We start from the raw sequence: 14,986 nt of genomic DNA on the forward strand, positions 1-14,986 counted from the left end.
GCAGTATAATATAGAATCCCTTCTTCTTGGTGTCTGTGTTAGTTTACTGCATATGAACAGAGTTTAGTGTCAATGAAGCTGCAGACAGACAGAGACAGACAGACAACCAGAGCCCCACAATGCTGTTCAGTTTGACGCTGCAGTATAATATAAATCCCTTCTTCTTGGTGTCTGTGTTAGTTTACTGCATCTGAACAGAGTTTAGTGTCACTGAAGCTGCAGACAGACAGACAGACAGAGCCCCACAATGCTGTTCAGTTTGACGCTGCAGTATAATATAGAATCCCTTCTTCTTGGTGTCTGTGTTAGTTTACTGCATTCTGAACAGAGTTTAGTGTCACTGAAGCTGCAGACAGACAGACAGACAGACAGACAGAGCCCCACAATGCTGTTCAGTTTGACGCTGCAGTATAATATAGAATCCCTTCTTCTTGGTGTCTGTGTTAGTTTACTGCATTCTGAACAGAGTTTAGTGCCATTAAATATATAAATATATTTTTTTAATTACAAGGGTTTTGATAGAGGTATGTTTAAATAGATAAGTGAATTCTGCAAATATATAGAGAGATAGTGTGTGTATAGATAGATAGATAGTGTGTGTGTATAGATAGATAGATAGATAGATAGTGTGTGTAGATAGATAGATAGATAGATAGTGTGTGTATAGATAGATAGATAGATAGATAGATATAGTGTGTATAGATAGATAGATAGATAGATTGTGTGGATAGATAGATAGTGTGGATAGCTAGATAGATAGACAGAGGTAGAGAGAGAGCGAGAGAGATGTTTCGGGTCACTGTGACCCCTGGCGTTTATCTCTGTAAATTTGTGTGCAGGAATAAAACAAGCTTCTTCAATTATTATGATTATTATTATTATTATTATTATTATTATTATTATATTTGTATCACTACCTCTGGGAGTGGCCGTGCCTGTCTGGAGATATTTCTAAACACACACTCTATCTCTACAAGGCAGGGCCTCGTTTTCCCTGTCAGTGTTGCAACAGCATCTCCCTGGTAAAGACACTCCAGAATGAGAAGCTCCCAGGCTGGCAGCCAAAGAATCACAGCTCCTGGACTGAAAGAGCAGACAAGAGTCAAACCTTTGCACATAAAAACACTTCATCAATTTAAGGCTTTTTTTTTTTTATTAGTTTGAAATTGCATCGGGTCGATACGACCCAAAACACAAACAGATGTAAATTCTGAACATGACAGAAAGGGTTAATTGAAAGAAGAACTACATATCCCGTGGTGCACCTGTTCCCCAGCCCCGGGGAATGAACTCTATTTCCCAGCGTCCTCAGCGGGGCTCCCCAGACCACGCTGGAAAGTGGAGATGGCGGACGAGGGGATAGTAGAGAAAGAAGAAGAAAAAGAAGAAGAAGGAGGAGAAGAAGCAGGAGGAGGAGGAGAGGAGGAAAGCGAACCGCCCAAAACATTCAAGGAACTGGTAAAGAAAGAAAGAAAGAAGGAAAGAAGGAACTGGTAAAGAAAGAAAGAAAGAAGGAAAGAAAGAGAGAGAAGGGTAGAGGAATGGCGTGAGTGTGAAACGTCGCTATAAAGCAATATTTACTGGGTCGATTTTAATATGTATATGTATATATCCAGTCCTGCTTTCACTAGGAGTTTAATAATCAGACTCCCGCTGCACAGCAGTGTGATCCAGTCCTGCTTTCACTAGGAGTTTAATAATCAGACTCCCGCTGCACAGCAGTGTGATCCAGTCCTGCTTTCACTAGGAGTTTAATAATCAGACTCCCGCTGCACAGCAGTGTGATCCAGTCCTGCTTTCACTAGGAGTTTAATAATCAGACTCCCGCTGCACAGCAGTGTGATCCAGTCCTGCTTTCACTAGGAGTTTAATAATCAGACTCCCGCTGCACAGCAGTGTGATCCAGTCCTGCTTTCACTAGGAGTTTAATAATCAGACTCCCGCTGCACAGCGGTGTGATCCAGTCCTGCTTTCACTAGGAGTTTAATAATCAGACTCCCGCTGCACAGCGGTGTGATCCAGTCCTGCTTTCACTAGGAGTTTAATAATCAGACTCCCGCTGCACAGCAGTGTGATCCAGTCCTGCTTTCACTAGGAGTTTAATAATGATGTGATCCAGTCCTGCTTTCACTAGGAGTTTAATAATAAGACACACCTGAGCTTGTTAGCTAGACACACTGGGGGCTGATCAAGCTGGTAGCAGTGAAACCTGGCCTGGATCACGCTGCTATGCAATAGGAGTCTGATTCCCAGCCCCTGATTCAGTGTCAGTATAGGTGGGATTGTGAAGTGGGGCTCCACGCGTCTCCAGTGGGTTTCTGTGAGATAAAGACGCGTTTTTTTTTTTCTTGCAGGGAGTGACGGATGTTTTGTGTGAGGCTTGCGAGCAACTGGGCTGGAAAATTCCGACAAAAATACAGGTGGAAGCCATCCCGCTGGCATTGCAAGGTACTGAGAGAGAGTCTGCCTGTCTGTCTGTCTGTCTGTCTGCAGCTTCAATGACACTAAACTCTGTTCAGAATGCAGTAAACTAACACAGATGGGGTGTGATGGGGCTGGCAGAGACAGGCTCTGCTCCTCACTCCTCTCTCCTCAGTCTCTCTCTCTCTCAGGGAGGGGTGTGATGGGGCTGGCAGAGCCTGTCTCTGCTCCTCACTCCTCTCTCTCTCTCTCTCTCTCTCTCTCTCTCTCAGGGAGGGATGTGATCGGGCTGGCAGAGACAGGCTCTGGAAAGACAGCAGCGTTTGCCCTCCCTGTGCTGCAGGCTCTGCTCCTCTCTCCTCAGCGCCTCTTCGCTCTGGTCCTCACCCCGACCCGAGAACTCGCCTTCCAGATCTCGGAGCAGTTCGACGCCCTGGGGGCCTCCGTGGGGGCCTCAACCGGTGAGGGGGGTGTGTGTGTGTGTGTGACACAGTCTGTCTGTCTGTCTGTCTGTGTGTGACGCTTTCTGTCTGTGTGTGTGTGAGAGAGAGAGAGACGTTGTCTGTCTATCAGTTAATATCTATCTGAATATCACTGCCTCTTACTGGGTCTCTCAGTGTGTGACTCTGTGTCTGTCTAGTTAATTCTGTGTCTCTCTCCTCTCTCTCTCTCTGTAGCTGTGATTGTCGGAGGGATTGACATGATGTCTCAATCACTGGCGCTGGCAAAGAAACCACACATCATCATAGGTGAGTGTCAGTCTCTCTGTCTCCTGTCCTCCCTGCTTCCTTTCTTCTCTGATCCCCTCGTCTCCTCTCCTCCCTGCTTCCTCTCTTCTCTGATCTCCTCTCTGATCCCCTTGTCTCCTCTCTCTCTCTCTGACCCCCTCCTCTCCTCTCTCTCTCTGACCCCCTCTCTCTTACTGACTCGATAGGGGACTCTCTCTCTCTCTCTCTCTGGAGAGAGGAGAGCCTCTCTCTCTCGACTGACCCTCCTCTCCCTCTCTCCTCTCCTCTCTCTCTCTCTCTCTCTCTCTGACCCCCTCGTCTCCTCTCTCTCTCTCTCTGACCCCCTCCTCTCCTGGTCTCCTCTGGGTAGCGACCCCCGGTCGGCTGCTGGATCACTTGGAGAATACGAAGGGCTTCACTCTGCGCTCGCTGCGCTTTCTCATCATGGACGAGGCCGACCGCATCCTCAACATGGACTTCGAGACGGAGGTGAGAGGGAGAGGGTGAGGGTGAGAGAGAGAGGAGAGAGAGAGAGGTGTGTGTGTGTGTCTCTGTGTGTTTCAAATTATTTAGTGAGAGAGCTGAGAGACGCGAGAGTAGAGGAGAGGTGTGGCTGGGTGAGAGAGAGAGGAGAGAGAGCTCTGTGTGTCTCCCTGTGTCTCCTCTCTCTACTCTCTCTCTCTCTCTCAGAACAGAATAAATATTTAATAATGTCTCTCTCTCTCTCTCTCTCTCTCTCTCTCTCTCTCTCTCTCTCTCGCAGGTTGATAAGCTTCTCAAAGTTATCCCCAGAGACAGAAAGACTTTTCTTTTCTCAGCCACAATGACTAAGAAGGTGAGCGAGGGAGGGAGGGAGGGAGGGAGCAAGGCAGGGAGCGAATGATTCACGCTGTGAGAATGACTCTGGGGTTGGTTGAGTCACGCTGTGGGAATGACTCTGGGGTTGGTTGAGTCACGCTGTGGGAGTGACTCTGGGGTTGGTTGAGTCACGCTGTGGGAGTGACTCTGGGGTTGGTTGAGTCACGCTGTGGGAATGACTCTGGGGTTGGTTGAGTCACGCTGTGGGAATGACTCTGGGGTTGGTTGAGTCACGCTGTGGGAATGACTCTGGGGTTGGTTGAGTCACGCTGTGGGAATGACTCTGGGGTTGGTTGAGTCACGCTGTGGGAATGACTCTGGGGTTGGTTGAGTCACGCTGTGGGAATGACTCTGGGGTTGGTTGAGTCACGCTGTGGGAGTGACTCTGGGGTTGGTTGAGTCACGCTGTGGGAATGACTCTGGGGTTGGTTGAGTCACGCTGTGGGAATGACTCTGGGGTTGGTTGAGTCACGCTGTGGGAATGACTCTGGGGTTGGTTGAGTCACGCTGTGGGAGTGACTCTGGGGTTGGTTGAGTCACGCTGTGGGAGTGACTCTGGGGTTGGTTGAGTCACGCTGTGGGAGTGACTCTGGGGTTGGTTGAGTCACGCTGTGGGAGTGACTCTGGGGTTGGTTGAGTCACGCTGTGGGAATGACTCTGGGGTTGGTTGAGTCACGCTGTGGGAGTGACTCTGGGGTTGGTTGAGTCACGCTGTGGGAGTGACTCTGGGGTTGGTTGAGTCACGCTGTGGGAATGACTCTGGGGTTGGTTGAGTCACGCTGTGGGAGTGACTCTGGGGTTGGTTGAGTCACGCTGTGGGAGTGACTCTGGGGTTGGTTGAGTCACGCTGTGGGAGTGACTCTGGGGTTGGTTGAGTCACGCTGTGGGAGTGACTCTGGGGTTGGTTGAGTCACGCTGTGGGAATGACTCTGGGGTTGGTTGAGTCACGCTGTGGGAATGACTCTGGGGTTGGTTGAGTCACGCTGTGGGAGTGACTCTGGGGTTGGTTGAGTCACGCTGTGGGAATGACTCTGGGGTTGGTTGAGTCACGCTGTGGGAATGACTCTGGGGTTGGTTGAGTCACGCTGTGGGAATGACTCTGGGGTTGGTTGAGTCACGCTGTGGGAGTGACTCTGGGGTTGGTTGAGTCACGCTGTGGGAGTGACTCTGGGGTTGGTTGAGTCACGCTGTGGGAATGACTCTGGGGTTGGTTGAGTCACGCTGTGGGAATGACTCTGGGGTTGGTTGAGTCACGCTGTGGGAGTGACTCTGGGGTTGGTTGAGTCACGCTGTGGGAGTGACTCTGGGGTTGGTTGAGTCACGCTGTGGGAGTGACTCTGGGGTTGGTTGAGTCACGCTGTGGGAGTGACTCTGGGGTTGGTTGAGTCACGCTGTGGGAATGACTCTGGGGTTGGTTGAGTCACGCTGTGGGAGTGACTCTGGGGTTGGTTGAGTCACGCTGTGGGAGTGACTCTGGGGTTGGTTGAGTCACGCTGTGGGAGTGACTCTGGGGTTGGTTGAGTCACGCTGTGGGAATGACTCTGGGGTTGGTTGAGTCACGCTGTGGGAATGACTCTGGGGTTGGTTGAGTCACGCTGTGGGAATGACTCTGGGGTTGGTTGAGTCACGCTGTGGGAATGACTCTGGGGTTGGTTGAGTCACGCTGTGGGAATGACTCTGGGGTTGGTTGAGTCACGCTGTGGGAATGACTCTGGGGTTGGTTGAGTCACGCTGTGGGAATGACTCTGGGGTTGGTTGAGTCACGCTGTGGGAATGACTCTGGGGTTGGTTGAGTCACGCTGTGGGAGTGACTCTGGGGTTGGTTGAGTCACGCTGTGGGAATGACTCTGGGGTTGGTTGAGTCACGCTGTGGGAGTGACTCTGGGGTTGGTTGAGTCACGCTGTGGGAATGACTCTGGGGTTGGTTGAGTCACGCTGTGGGAATGACTCTGGGGTTGGTTGAGTCACGCTGTGGGAGTGACTCTGGGGTTGGTTGAGTCACGCTGTGGGAATGACTCTGGGGTTGGTTGAGTCACGCTGTGGGAATGACTCTGGGGTTGGTTGAGTCACGCTGTGGGAATGACTCTGGGGTTGGTTGAGTCACGCTGTGGGAGTGACTCTGGGGTTGGTTGAGTCACGCTGTGGGAGTGACTCTGGGGTTGGTTGAGTCACGCTGTGGGAGTGACTCTGGGGTTGGTTGAGTCACGCTGTGGGAGTGACTCTGGGGTTGGTTGAGTCACGCTGTGGGAGTGACTCTGGGGTTGGTTGAGTCACGCTGTGGGAGTGACTCTGGGGTTGGTTGAGTCACGCTGTGGGAGTGACTCTGGGGTTGGTTGAGTCACGCTGTGGGAGTGACTCTGGGGTTGGTTGAGTCACGCTGTGGGAGTGACTCTGGGGTTGGTTGAGTCACGCTGTGGGAGTGACTTTGGGGTTGGTTGAGTCACGCTGTGGGAGTGACTCTGGGGTTGGTTGAGTCACGCTGTGGGAGTGACTCTGGGGTTGGTTGAGTCACGCTGTGGGAGTGACTCTGGGGTTGGTTGAGTCACGCTGTGGGAATGACTCTGGGGTTGGTTGAGTCACGCTGTGGGAATGACTCTGGGGTTGGTTGAGTCACGCTGTGGGAGTGACTCTGGGGTTGGTTGAGTCACGCTGTGGGAGTGACTCTGGGGTTGGTTGAGTCACGCTGTGGGAATGACTCTGGGGTTGGTTGAGTCACGCTTGGGAGTGACTCTGGGGTTGGTTGAGTCACGCTGTGGGAGTGACTCTGGGGTTGGTTGAGTCACGCTGTGGGAGTGACTCTGGGGTTGGTTGAGTCACGCTGTGGGAATGACTCTGGGGTTGGTTGAGTCACGCTGTGGGAATGACTCTGGGGTTGGTTGAGTCACGCTGTGGGAATGACTCTGGGGTTGGTTGAGTCACGCTGTGGGAGTGACTCTGGGGTTGGTTGAGTCACGCTGTGGGAGTGACTCTGGGGTTGGTTGAGTCACGCTGTGGGAATGACTCTGGGGTTGGTTGAGTCACGCTGTGGGAATGACTCTGGGGTTGGTTGAGTCACGCTGTGGGAATGACTCTGGGGTTGGTTGAGTCACGCTGTGGGAATGACTCTGGGGTTGGTTGAGTCACGCTGTGGGAATGACTCTGGGGTTGGTTGAGTCACGCTGTGGGAATGACTCTGGGGTTGGTTGAGTCACGCTGTGGGAATGACTCTGGGGTTGGTTGAGTCACGCTGTGGGAATGACTCTGGGGTTGGTTGAGTCACGCTGTGGGAGTGACTCTGGGGTTGGTTGAGTCACGCTGTGGGAGTGACTCTGGGGTTGGTTGAGTCACGCTGTGGGAGTGACTCTGGGGTTGGTTGAGTCACGCTGTGGGAGTGACTCTGGGGTTGGTTGAGTCACGCTGTGGGAGTGACTCTGGGGTTGGTTGAGTCACGCTGTGGGAATGACTCTGGGGTTGGTTGAGTCACGCTGTGGGAATGACTCTGGGGTTGGTTGAGTCACGCTGTGGGAGTGACTCTGGGGTTGGTTGAGTCACGCTGTGGGAGTGACTCTGGGGTTGGTTGAGTCACGCTGTGGGAGTGACTCTGGGGTTGGTTGAGTCACGCTGTGGGAGTGACTCTGGGGTTGGTTGAGTCACGCTGTGGGAATGACTCTGGGGTTGGTTGAGTCACGCTGTGGGAGTGACTCTGGGGTTGGTTGAGTCACGCTGTGGGAGTGACTCTGGGGTTGGTTGAGTCACGCTGTGGGAGTGACTCTGGGGTTGGTTGAGTCACGCTGTGGGAGTGACTCTGGGGTTGGTTGAGTCACGCTGTGGGAGTGACTCTGGGGTTGGTTGAGTCACGCTGTGGGAGTGACTCTGGGGTTGGTTGAGTCACGCTGTGGGAGTGACTCTGGGGTTGGTTGAGTCACGCTGTGGGAGTGACTCTGGGGTTGGTTGAGTCACGCTGTGGGAATGACTCTGGGGTTGGTTGAGTCACGCTGTGGGAATGACTCTGGGGTTGGTTGAGTCACGCTGTGGGAGTGACTCTGGGGTTGGTTGAGTCACGCTGTGGGAGTGACTCTGGGGTTGGTTGAGTCACGCTGTGGGAGTGACTCTGGGGTTGGTTGAGTCACGCTGTGGGAGTGACTCTGGGGTTGGTTGAGTCACGCTGTGGGAATGACTCTGGGGTTGGTTGAGTCACGCTGTGGGAATGACTCTGGGGTTGGTTGAGTCACGCTGTGGGAGTGACTCTGGGGTTGGTTGAGTCACGCTGTGGGAGTGACTCTGGGGTTGGTTGAGTCACGCTGTGGGAATGACTCTGGGGTTGGTTGAGTCACGCTGTGGGAGTGACTCTGGGGTTGGTTGAGTCACGCTGTGGGAGTGACTCTGGGGTTGGTTGAGTCACGCTGTGGGAGTGACTCTGGGGTTGGTTGAGTCACGCTGTGGGAGTGACTCTGGGGTTGGTTGAGTCACGCTGTGGGAGTGACTCTGGGGTTGGTTGAGTCACGCTGTGGGAGTGACTCTGGGGTTGGTTGAGTCACGCTGTGGGAGTGACTCTGGGGTTGGTTGAGTCACGCTGTGGGAGTGACTCTGGGGTTGGTTGAGTCACGCTGTGGGAATGACTCTGGGGTTGGTTGAGTCACGCTGTGGGAGTGACTCTGGGGTTGGTTGAGTCACGCTGTGGGAATGACTCTGGGGTTGGTTGAGTCACGCTGTGGGAATGACTCTGGGGTTGGTTGAGTCACGCTGTGGGAATGACTCTGGGGTTGGTTGAGTCACGCTGTGGGAGTGACTCTGGGGTTGGTTGAGTCACGCTGTGGGAATGACTCTGGGGTTGGTTGAGTCACGCTGTGGGAATGACTCTGGGGTTGGTTGAGTCACGCTGTGGGAGTGACTCTGGGGTTGGTTGAGTCACGCTGTGGGAATGACTCTGGGGTTGGTTGAGTCACGCTGTGGGAGTGACTCTGGGGTTGGTTGAGTCACGCTGTGGGAATGACTCTGGGGTTGGTTGAGTCACGCTGTGGGAGTGACTCTGGGGTTGGTTGAGTCACGCTGTGGGAGTGACTCTGGGGTTGGTTGAGTCACGCTGTGGGAGTGACTCTGGGGTTGGTTGAGTCACGCTGTGGGAATGACTCTGGGGTTGGTTGAGTCACGCTGTGGGAATGACTCTGGGGTTGGTTGAGTCACGCTGTGGGAATGACTCTGGGGTTGGTTGAGTCACGCTGTGGGAATGACTCTGGGGTTGGTTGAGTCACGCTGTGGGAGTGACTCTGGGGTTGGTTGAGTCACGCTGTGGGAGTGACTCTGGGGTTGGTTGAGTCACGCTGTGGGAATGACTCTGGGGTTGGTTGAGTCACGCTGTGGGAGTGACTCTGGGGTTGGTTGAGTCACGCTGTGGGAATGACTCTGGGGTTGGTTGAGTCACGCTGTGGGAATGACTCTGGGGTTGGTTGAGTCACGCTGTGGGAGTGACTCTGGGGTTGGTTGAGTCACGCTGTGGGAGTGACTCTGGGGTTGGTTGAGTCACGCTGTGGGAGTGACTCTGGGGTTGGTTGAGTCACGCTGTGGGAATGACTCTGGGGTTGGTTGAGTCACGCTGTGGGAGTGACTCTGGGGTTGGTTGAGTCACGCTGTGGGAGTGACTCTGGGGTTGGTTGAGTCACGCTGTGGGAATGACTCTGGGGTTGGTTGAGTCACGCTGTGGGAATGACTCTGGGGTTGGTTGAGTCACGCTGTGGGAATGACTCTGGGGTTGGTTGAGTCACGCTGTGGGAGTGACTCTGGGGTTGGTTGAGTCACGCTGTGGGAATGACTCTGGGGTTGGTTGTTTGGTTTCAGGTTCAGAAGCTTCAGAGGGCGGCTCTCAGAGACCCAGTGAAATGCTCTGTTTCCAGCAAGTACAGCACCGTGGACAAACTGCAGCAATACTATCTGTTCATCCCCTCCAAATTCAAGGTGAGGACCCGCCCTCGCTCCCTCCCTCGCTCCCTCCCTCCCTCTATACGCTGTGGGAGCTGTGGGATTGACTCTGGGGTTGGTTGAGTCACTGTGGACAAGCTGCAGCAGTACTTCCTGTGAAGACCCTCCCTTATCACTTATATCAGTTTCTCCTCTTTCTCTCCCCTCTCCTCTCTCCTCTCTCTCCTCTCCCCTCTCCTTCCCTCTCCCTTCTATCATCTCCTCTCCTCTTTCTCTCCTCTCTCCTCTCCCCTCTCTCCTCCCTCTCTCCTTCTCCTCATCTCTCTCCTCTCTCTCTCTCCTCTCTCTCTCTCCTCTCTCCTCTCCCTCTCTCTCTCCTCTCTCTCTCTCTCCTCTTTCCTCTCCCCTCTCTCCTCTCTCTCTTCTCTCCCTTCTCTCTCATCTCCTTTCTCCTCTCCCCTCTCCTTCCCTTCTCTCTCATCTCTCTCCTCTCTCCTCTCTCTCCTTTCTCTCCTCTCCCCTCTCCTTCCCTCTCTCCCTTCTCTCCTCTTTCTCTCCCTTCTCATCTCCTTTCCTCTCCTTTCCTGTCTGCATCTCTCTCTCTCTCTCTCTCTCTCTCTCTCTCTCTCTCTCTCTGCTCTCTCTCTCTCTCTCTCTCTCTCTCTCTCTCTCTCTCCGCTCTCTCTCTCCTCTGATTATCTTGGTGTTTTCTCTTTGTTTTTTTTTAGGATTGCTACCTGGTCTATATCCTCAATGAATTGGCTGGGAACTCCTTCATGATTTTCTGCAGCACTTGCAACAACGCCCAGAGGGTGGCGCTGTTGCTCAGGAACTTGGGCTTCACAGCCATCCCCCTGCATGGACAGATGAGTCAGGTGAGCAATAACAGCCAAGCAGAGCGGCTCTAGTTTGGGGCTCCAGTGCCTTCATCAGCGTTATTGAAACTAAACTGAGTCCAGCAGAGCAGCTCTAGTTTGGGGCTCTAGTGCCTTCATCAGCGTTATTGAAACTAAACTGAGTCCAGCAGAGCAGCTCTAGTTTGGGGCTCTAGTGCCTTCATCAGCGTTATTGAAACTAAACTGAGTCCAGCAGAGCAGCTCTAGTTTGGGGCTCTAGTGCCTTCATCAGCGTTATTGAAACTAAACTGAGTCCAGCAGAGCAGCTCTAGTTTGGGGCTCTAGTGCCTTCATCAGCGTTATTGAAACTAAACTGAGTCCAGCAGAGCAGCTCTAGTTCGTGTTTCTCGTTTCATGGTTTGCGTTTTTCTCTCAGAATAAGCGAATGGGCGCACTGAACAAGTTCAAATCCAAGTCCCGCTCCATCCTGCTGGCCACGGACGTGGCGTCCCGTGGACTGGACATCCCCCACGTGGACGTGGTCATCAACTTCGACATCCCCACTCACTCCAAGGTGAGAGACACACTGAGACACCGAGAGATTGAGAGACACGGAGACAGAGATATTGAGACACTGACAGAGATAGAGACAGTGAGACTCTGAGACACAGAGCTATTGAGACAGTGAGAGACACTGAGACAGAGATATTGAGACACTGAGACACAGAGATATTGAGACAGTGAGAGACCCTGAGAGATATTGAGACACTGAGACACAGAGATATGGAGACAGTGAGAGAGACCTGAGAGACACTGAGACAGAGATATTGAGACACTGACAGAGATAGAGACAGTGAGACTCTGAGACACAGAGCTATTGAGACAGTGAGAGACACTGAGACAGAGATATTGAGACACTGAGACACAGAGATATTGAGACAGTGAGAGACCCTGAGAGATATTGAGACACTGAGACACAGAGATATGGAGACAGTGAGAGAGACCTGAGAGACACTGAGACAGAGATATTGAGACACTGACAGAGATAGAAACAGTGAGACCCTGAGACACAGAGCTATTGAGACAGTGAGAGACACTGAGACAGAGATATTGACAGTGAGACAGAGCTATTGAGACAGTGAGAGACACTGAGACAGAGATATTGAGACAGTATTACAAAAAATATTACAAAATATAATGCGTTTTTCAGTTTACTTTTTTTACATCTATATTTGGATGCTTTGATGTCTGTTTTGTTCACAGTAACCGTGGTGATGCTGGTGTGTGCTTCTTTCACAGTAACCGTGGTGATGCTGGTGTGTGTTTTGTTCACAGTAACCATGGTGATGGCGACGCTGTCTGTTTTGTTTTCCAGGATTATATCCACAGGGTGGGTCGCACGGCCCGAGCCGGGAGATCTGGGAAATCGATCACCTTCGTCTCGCAGTGAGTGCGCCAATAATCGATCAGCAAATCAATGAGCAGTCATCACAAACCCCGTCCGCTCTCGCGCGCACGTGTGTGCGTGTGTGTGTGTCTCCTCTCTGTCTGTCTCTCTCTCTCTGTCTCTGTATCAATGACTCCTCCCCCTGTCTAATTTGACTCCTCCCTGTTTGTATTTGACTCCTCCCCATCTAGTTTGACTCCTCCCCATCTAGTTTGACTCCTCCCTGTTTGTGTTTGACTCCTCCCCTCTCTAGTTTGACTCCCCCCACCCCCCTCTAGTGTGACTCCTCCCCCTCTCTATTGTGACTCCTCCCTGTTTGTGTGACTCCTCCTCTCAGGTACGATGTCGAGCTGTTCCAGCGAATCGAGCACCTGATTGACAGGAAGCTGCCCGTCTTCCCCACACAGGAGGAGGAAGTGATGCTGCTGGTGGAGCGAGTGAGCGAGGCGCAGCGCTTCGCACGCATTGTGAGTGAAACGCACAGAGCCGCGGAGCACAGCACGCAGAACACCAACGGGTCTTTCACGCTTAAAAACTGCTCAGAAACAGAAGTCTGAACTGTGTGTCTGTCTTTTGTTTTCAGGAGCTGAGGGAGGAGGGAGAGAAGAGAAAGAGACCGAGACACGAGGGGAAAGAGGAAGGGGATTCGGAGCAATCGCGAGGAGTCAGGGACAAGATCCAGGGACAGAGGAGAGGAGGGAAGAGAGGGAGAGTGCACTAGAGAGAGGGAGGAGAGGAGGGGAGAGAGAGAGAGCCCTAGAGAGAGAGGAGAGGGGAAGGAGAGGAGGGAAGAGAGGAAGAGAGCACTAGAGAGAGGAAAGAGGGACAAGATCCAGAGAGGAGAGGAGAGGAGAAGAGGGAAGAGAGGGCACTAGAGGAGGAGAGGGAAGAGGGAAGTGCGCTAGAGAGAGAGAGAGAGAGAGCGAGTATTCAGTATAGAATGAGCGAATGACCCGATCCGACCCCCCCCCCCAGTCCTCTTGTAAAATGTTTGTATGAAATTCCTAATATTTTCCATGGTTATATTAAAATATCACAAAAATGTCTTGTTTTTTTTTTTTTTTTTTGACTTGACTATTATTAAATATATTTTATTATTATTATTATTTATTATTATTATTATTATATATTATTAGTATTATTATTATTATTGTCTCAATCCTAAGTATTCGAGGTGCTGCAGTGTTTTTGGCCCCAGCTGTAGAATTGCAGTGTTTTTACAGACAGGAGCGATGACAGCAAAGGACTTAAAAAAATAAACACGTTTGGTTTTTTTATGTGTGTGTGTGTGAAATGGTTTTTGGAACAGTGCGCCCCGAAGGGTTGGAAGGTTTTTGAAGCCCTTGTGCTGCTCAGTTTTTTCACATGCAGTTTATAGAGAAGCTGCAATGACTCTTCATTCTGCACAGTTTAGGGGGGGGGGGGGGGGGGGGGGCTTCTGTCTGAAACCCCCTGAAAATAAACCCCTTCATCTAGACTGCAATTGCGTGGATCTGTTTGTATTATTGTAATATTTATTCTATATATCTATATCTGTGTGTGTGTATAGAGAGAGAGATTATATCTCTCTACACACAGGACAGCAGATATTGTAGAAGCAAGGAAACCAGGAGAGAAAGACTTCCCTCCTCTCATTTCCTCTCTCCCTCCTCTCCCTTCTTATCCCTCTCTCCTCTCCTCTCCCGTCCCCTTCTCTCTCTCCTTTCTCTCCCGTCTCCTCTCTCCTCTGTCTCCTCTCCCTCTCCTCTCTGTCTCCTCTCTCTCCCTCCCCTCTTCTCTCCTCTCCTCTCTTCTCTCTCCTTTCCTCTCTCCTCCTCTCCTCTCTGTCTCCTCTCCCTCTCTCTCCTCTCTCTCTCTCCTCTCCCCTCTCTCCTCTCTCCTGTCTCCTCTCCCTCTCTTCTCTCCTGTCTCCTCTCCTTCTCACCCCTCTCTCCTTCTCTCCTGTCTCCTCTCCCTCTCTTTCTCTCCTGTCTCCTCTCTCTTCTCTCCTCTCTCTCCTCTCCTGTCTCCTTTCTCTCCTCTCCCTCACTTCTCTCTCTTCTCTCCTCTCTCTCTCTTTCTCTCTCCTCTCTCTCCTCTCCCTCCTCTCTCCTTTCTCCTCTCTCTCTCTCTCCCTCTCTCTCTCTCTCTCTCTCTCCTCTCTCTCTCTCTCTCTCTCTCTCTCTCTCTCTCTCTCTCTCCTCTCTCTCTCTCTCTCTCCTCTCTCTCTCTCTCTCTCTCTCTCTCCCCTCTCTCTCTCCTCTCTCTCCTCTATCCTCTCCCCTCCCTCTCTCTTCTCTCTCCTCCCTCTCTCCTCTCCTCTCCTCTCTCCCTCCCCCCGGTTCTTGCGCAGCGGTTCGGTGTGGATCACGCACGCCGGCACGTCGCTCCAGGGCAGGTGTGCGCGGCTCGGAGGCGAAGGGTTTCGTTTCCTCTAAGCTGACTGTATAAAGCACCTTGTATCTCAGCCACTGAGTCCCTCTGCACCGAGAGAACAGCACCTCAGCGCTGAAACAGCCCTTACTAACAATCATCATCATAGCAATCAATCGTAATCATCACCCATCTCTTCGCAGAGCGATCTGCTGCACATTTACGCACAAAATCTCGTTCTCTGCGAAGTTGGCGGCGCGTTATTAATTGATTATCAGTATTAGTGGTGTTCTTCACTATGGCGGTGGACGGTTGCGGGCAGTGCTGTAAAGTTTTGCTGGTGATTTTCAACATCATCTTCGCGGTAAGTGTTGATATATTCGTGTCTATCTATATCTATCTCTCTATCTATCTATCTATCTATACACACACTATCTATCTATCTATCT

At 51.9% G+C, this 14,986-nt stretch overlaps 2 protein-coding genes across 4 annotated transcripts in view; both read left to right on the forward strand.

Annotated features, from left to right (window-relative positions):
* Positions 1-1,309: 1,309 nt before the first annotated feature.
* Positions 1,310-12,945, forward strand: ddx47 (DEAD (Asp-Glu-Ala-Asp) box polypeptide 47). Its single transcript, XM_041237868.1, has 12 exons — positions 1,310-1,458; positions 2,355-2,448; positions 2,694-2,882; positions 3,099-3,170; positions 3,520-3,638; positions 3,913-3,984; positions 9,822-9,938; positions 10,631-10,777; positions 11,175-11,312; positions 12,114-12,184; positions 12,523-12,652; positions 12,769-12,945. Exons 1-12 carry the CDS (start codon positions 1,345-1,347, stop codon positions 12,904-12,906), a joined length of 1,401 nt encoding a protein of 466 aa, XP_041093802.1. The 5' UTR covers positions 1,310-1,344; the 3' UTR covers positions 12,907-12,945.
* Positions 12,946-14,471: 1,526 nt separating this feature from the next.
* zgc:65811 (uncharacterized protein LOC393524 homolog) overlaps positions 14,472-14,986 on the forward strand; it is a 10,336-nt gene continuing 9,821 nt past the window's right edge. Inside the window, exon 1 of one of the 3 annotated variants that reach the window (XM_041237901.1) lies at positions 14,472-14,901. In XM_041237901.1, the coding sequence (XP_041093835.1) occupies positions 14,836-14,901 (66 nt within the window). In that variant the 5' untranslated portion in view covers positions 14,472-14,835. The remainder of the gene's footprint in view (positions 14,902-14,986) is intronic. The other 2 variants (XM_041237900.1, XM_041237902.1) reach the window with 2 other exon arrangements.

The sequence above is a fragment of the Polyodon spathula genome, chromosome 46 (assembly GCF_017654505.1).
Source record: "Polyodon spathula isolate WHYD16114869_AA chromosome 46, ASM1765450v1, whole genome shotgun sequence".
Taxonomy (NCBI): Eukaryota; Metazoa; Chordata; class Actinopteri; order Acipenseriformes; family Polyodontidae; genus Polyodon; species Polyodon spathula.